This window comes from Austrofundulus limnaeus, unplaced genomic scaffold (genome assembly GCF_001266775.1).
Source record: "Austrofundulus limnaeus strain Quisiro unplaced genomic scaffold, Austrofundulus_limnaeus-1.0 Scaffold139, whole genome shotgun sequence".
NCBI classification, from domain to species: domain Eukaryota; kingdom Metazoa; phylum Chordata; class Actinopteri; order Cyprinodontiformes; family Rivulidae; genus Austrofundulus; species Austrofundulus limnaeus.
The window spans coordinates 405,794-410,497 of record NW_013952541.1 but is presented as its reverse complement, the minus strand read 5'-3'; the positions used below and the strand labels follow the sequence as shown (position 1 = coordinate 410,497).

At 38.8% G+C, this 4,704-nt stretch overlaps 1 protein-coding gene and 1 long non-coding RNA gene across 9 annotated transcripts in view; both read right to left on the bottom strand.

Annotated features, from left to right (window-relative positions):
- LOC106522904 (uncharacterized) overlaps nt 1-812 on the bottom strand; it is a 37,291-nt gene extending 36,479 nt beyond the window's left edge. Inside the window, exon 1 of the long non-coding RNA XR_001310833.1 lies at nt 708-812. This is a non-coding gene — a long non-coding RNA (uncharacterized LOC106522904). The remainder of the gene's footprint in view (nt 1-707) is intronic.
- A 1,875-nt stretch (nt 813-2,687) lies between these two features.
- The window catches only part of LOC106522898 (rho GTPase-activating protein 12), a 61,382-nt gene continuing 59,365 nt past the window's right edge, over nt 2,688-4,704 (bottom strand). For all 8 annotated transcript variants that reach the window (XM_014016130.1, XM_014016132.1, XM_014016133.1 and 5 more), the window contains 2 exons: nt 4,157-4,262; nt 2,688-4,074 (listed from right to left, as the gene is read on the bottom strand). In XM_014016130.1, the coding sequence (XP_013871584.1) occupies nt 3,900-4,074; nt 4,157-4,262 (281 nt within the window). In that variant the 3' untranslated portion in view covers nt 2,688-3,899. The remainder of the gene's footprint in view (nt 4,075-4,156; nt 4,263-4,704) is intronic.

Genomic DNA, 4,704 nt, shown 5'->3' with positions numbered 1-4,704 from the left:
AATATACGACAGGTCTGGACCACTCCTGAATTTTGTTCGTATCTGAAAAAAATCGTAGAATATGAAAACATTGGTGAATGCCACAAATTCTCCTAGATCACTCGTACGCACAACTTAAGAACAAATCTGTGCGTACGAACTGTCCTTGCATGAGGCCCAATGGGTCATGTGTGTGTAGCAAGATGATTCTTCTATTTTATTTGAAAAAAGACATAAACCTGTTCATTTTTCTCTCTCATTAACTATAGCAGACAAGCCACTGTGTTTGCGAAATAAAGTAAGGACATATAGTGATAAACTGATGGTTTTAATGGTGCAAACCCCTAATTAAAGTGTACTTTATCGCTCCATCTTCTGATCTGTCAAAACTACTTTTACATATTTCCGTCGGAGTAAATAAAAACAATGATGGAATACATTTAAGGCCACCTCTGTGGTTRACAGACTTTATATTTAAGAGGAAATTCAATATGTCAAATGAACACAGTGAGAAGTGTCTGCACTGCATGTAAAGTCTCTCTGAGTACAAAGTGAGCTAAGCGGACTCTGTCTACCCGGCAGTTAGTGTGCAGCCCGAGCAGTCTGTGTGATCGTCACGTGTTGCACTTCAATGGCTGAAGAGAAAAATGTTTACCATGCAGAGCTGGTAGGAGGACACTGAAATGGACTGGTTTGGATTTAAGGGTGTTTAGATTTAGGTGGAGTACCTCGAAGGTGGTCGCAGATTTGAATTCAAGCGCTTTCTCTGCTGTCAGACCTTCAGGTGGCCTCATCCATCCGCTGCTGAGAAAATCCTCTGAGGTCAGTCATCGCTTAGCYGTTTAATGAGACGTTTAAAAATATGGTGTTAATTACCTGAACTGAGTCAAAACTCCTGTTAGGTAAAATGAATAACATTCACATACATTACAAAGGCCAGTTACATAGAAAACTAGTGTTTAACCTGATCTTTATCTGAAAACCATACTTGGAAACTGAATTATCTTTATTTTTTACACATTGAGCACCCCACAKAACAAGTTACTTTCATACACCTGAGTAACAAGGGACTATTCTGCAGAATTAATCAGCTATAACCAGGGGAATAAAGCTCTGAAATCTTTACAGAACAATTCACTTGTTGAGCACAATGTTGTTACCAAACCAAGAGAATAAAATGCTTGAGAAACTTATGTAACTTACTTTTTTTACTAAATAAACCACAACTACTTTCCAATAACAAAGTAATGAAGTCCTCTTATCCCAGTGTACAGTATGAATAGCAAAACAAGTAAAAATCTAATGCATGTCCTCTGTTATTTTCTCTCTCCTTATAGCAAAACGATTATCAAAACATCATCGTAGCTAGCGGTTAGCTGCTAAGCTAAAGGGAGCTAACTGCGTGAAATTCACTCACCAAAAMGCTTCCAGTGGTCAACTTTATAAAAAATATGACCGTCTCATCTCTCCAGAGCCTTCTAAGGCTGTCAGCATACAAAGTGTTCAGTTGGGTTGTTTTTAAATACCTTTATAACTTTTCCTATCCCGTGTGGAATGACTCTGCAACTCTGCCTGGGTTAGCGATGCACGCGGAAGAAGAGAAGGCGGGACTTAACTAGCTCGAGCCGCAGTTACGGGGTGGGGCTACTTCATATGAGTGAAGAAGCCCTATCCAACATGGCACCCATTTTGTTTGTTACACTTAGTTTACTGAGAGCTTGTAGGAATCTATTTTTACAAGCAATTGTATAAAAAAACAATTCCCAGTAAACAGAAAAAAGCTTTGCACGAATAGCTAGCTAGCTCAGCTAGCTTTAGCACTTAGCTGTTAAAAATTATATAAATACTGTATATAAACAATACACAAATGTTTCACTGTATTACTAAATTACCAAAATGGATTAACAGCTTTTATTTTGTAGTTATCTACTAGTTTACTTGATGAATATTTAGTTTAGTAAAATCAGGTTAGCTTCTTCTTCTTCTGGTGTTTAATGGCAGTTGGTAATAACCTGAAGGTGCCCATTACCGCCACCTACTGGTATGGAGAGTGGTTCAAGATGATTTCACTGATTTTATTTGTATACTCCTACTATTATTGTATTTCTTTTTACATTTTCAAAGCTATCTATTCAAAGAAAATAAATAAAACAAAAATAACTGCTATCAAACTCAAATTCTGTTAAACAATTTCATCTTTCAAAAATCGTATCATTTGTATTTGTTTGCTCCCTAAATTCCTTTGTAATGTGTCTATTATGTTAAACCTTTCCTTAATGTTTCTGAACTGTCTTATCATACATTGTATCTCTTGTTTGTTCTTCAGACATTCTTTTATAACATGTTCTGTGGTTTCATGAGGTTAYCTTCAGGCATTCAAGAAAAATGAGGAAAGTAATTCTCAACTGTGATTGGTTGTTGCGTTGCTACGCAACTCCCTACCTCTCAACACTGATTGGATGAATTTAGTCTTTCTCAKAAGTATTTGAATTTTAGTTAGTTTACCACATAAACACCTTTAAATTGTTTATTTAGACCAATCAGAAAAACTAGTTTAAACCAGTCCACAATGTAAAACAGATGGGTGAACACTAAAACATTTTGTGAATCATTTTATTTCTATTATTGAAATGAATGAACTCGGCCCTAAAGTGACAAACCAGAGGAGAGACGAAGCATCACATAAGAATAAAGGCGTTGTCGTCAAGAAAAGACCAACCTGCTTTAATTCAGAAGACAAGAGGACAAGTTTTTATTAGATGATAAAATGGTAAACACCTGGGACTGTTCAAGAAATCAAAACTGTMACTGAAGAATATTTTTTTAATTTCTTGCACGCGACACAAAAACATTTCATCTTCTACAGCTGATCTGTAATCAGGTCATCCAGACCTCGCTGCAGCTCTTCCAGGTGGATCCCAAGGCGTTCCCAGGCCAGAGAGTTTTGGGTTTCCTGAGGCAAATGTRCGTAAAATGTACGATGAAGCATAAATAAAACAATTTGTAATTCTCTTATTAGAGGTATTTATTCCAGTTTGATAAAGCCAGCAGCGCCTGACTCACATGTAAACCTCCACATCCCCCCACTTCACAATTTTATTCCTCACATCTGCTGCTTAAACAATAATCACAAAAATAGTGACGTCTCTCCCTCGTGTCCCATTTTGAACACTCAAGGCATACAAACTTRTATTTACTATTTGTACAACATTTTGTCGGTACGTCCATTCACCCTCCTGCTCACACGCACACAAACACTGCACACGTTTCAACGCCTGCTCGCCACAATCTTTCAGAATCGTGAAGTTTGCCACGTCAAACGCTGCCCGACGATTTGTTCTCYGAGTCAAACTGAGAAGGTGAAGTAATACAGAGAGGCGACGGGGCTGTCGTGTGTTCAGAGAACCTCCCACTTGTTTCTCAGAAACAAAAATACAGACAGAAACATGTAAAATAAAACAGTAAAAAAAGAGACAAAAAACATCGTCCGCCTTGTTCTAGCTTTAGCTCATCTTTAATTTAGTCCGAGGATAACGGTTTGATTTTTTTCTCCCAGGTTTGATTCTATAAAGATACACGGTGACATGTCGTCCAGATCAGCATCATAAATCTCCAATACTGACGCCTCGGCTGGAACACAGGCAGCCCAGGCCGGTCTCTGTGCAGCAGCTGATTGGTCCTCGTGTTCAGAAGAATCCAGTGTCAGGACAGGAAGAAACTTTGCAGTAAAGTGGCACAAACAGGAGCAAACATGACGCTTAAAAGTGCAAACAGTCAAAGTCCCGGTCGGTAAAGTCCAGTTAGGATGAAGAGAAGCCGAGCCGGGCGGGGTTTTCTTTTAAGCAGGCGGCGTTAGATCAGGAAGAGCTCTGCGTTTGGAAAATGGAACAAAAAAAAAAAAAGCTGCTCATCCTTCCCGTCTACCTGCTGAAAATGTTCTCGTACTCCAGCAGTATCAGCTCCACTATCTGGTTCTGGTAGACCATGTTGAACGCCATGTTGAAGGTCTCCTGCTCGGGCCGCAGCAGCGTGGGGCCGAACACGATGGCCACGCTCTGAGTGGTCATCCGGTTCTCCTCGCCGTGCTCGATGACTCTGAAACAACACCACCATCCAAACGTTAGCCGGGTGTCCAGGTTCTGTTCTGATGGGTGGAAAAGTGAGGAACGTTTCTTACTTCCTGAGGTGTTTGAAGAGAGCCTGCATGGTGTCGTGGTTGGGTTTGGGCAGCTGTTTGACCAGTTCTTTGACCGAAAACACTCGCTGCCTGTAGTCCGGAGTCTCTGCAGACAATCACAAAATATAGATTTAACTTAGGACTGAAAACAATCGTTGTCTTACTTTAATAAAATCAATGCTTCAAGGCTCTCTGTCAAAATTAGAGTCTGAAAAAAATCACAAAATTCAACATAAAAACAGATTTAATTAGAGATGTTCCATTTCCTATGAAAATGCAGTGTGAATGCACAATGGTGAAACATTTTTGCTGAATAGCCAAAAAAAGCTGAAACTAGCCAAAAAAAAAGCTTAACAAAGTAACTGAAATAGCTGAAATTAGCAAAACAAAAAMAGAAAAAGCATGAATTAGCTTAATTAAGCAGTAAGAAGCTGAAATTACATAAAAAGCAACTAAAACACTGAAATTAGCAGAAAGTAGCTAAAAGAGACACAAAAAGCTTGAAATTAGCAAAAAAATATTACAAAAGGTCAGAATTACTAAGATCT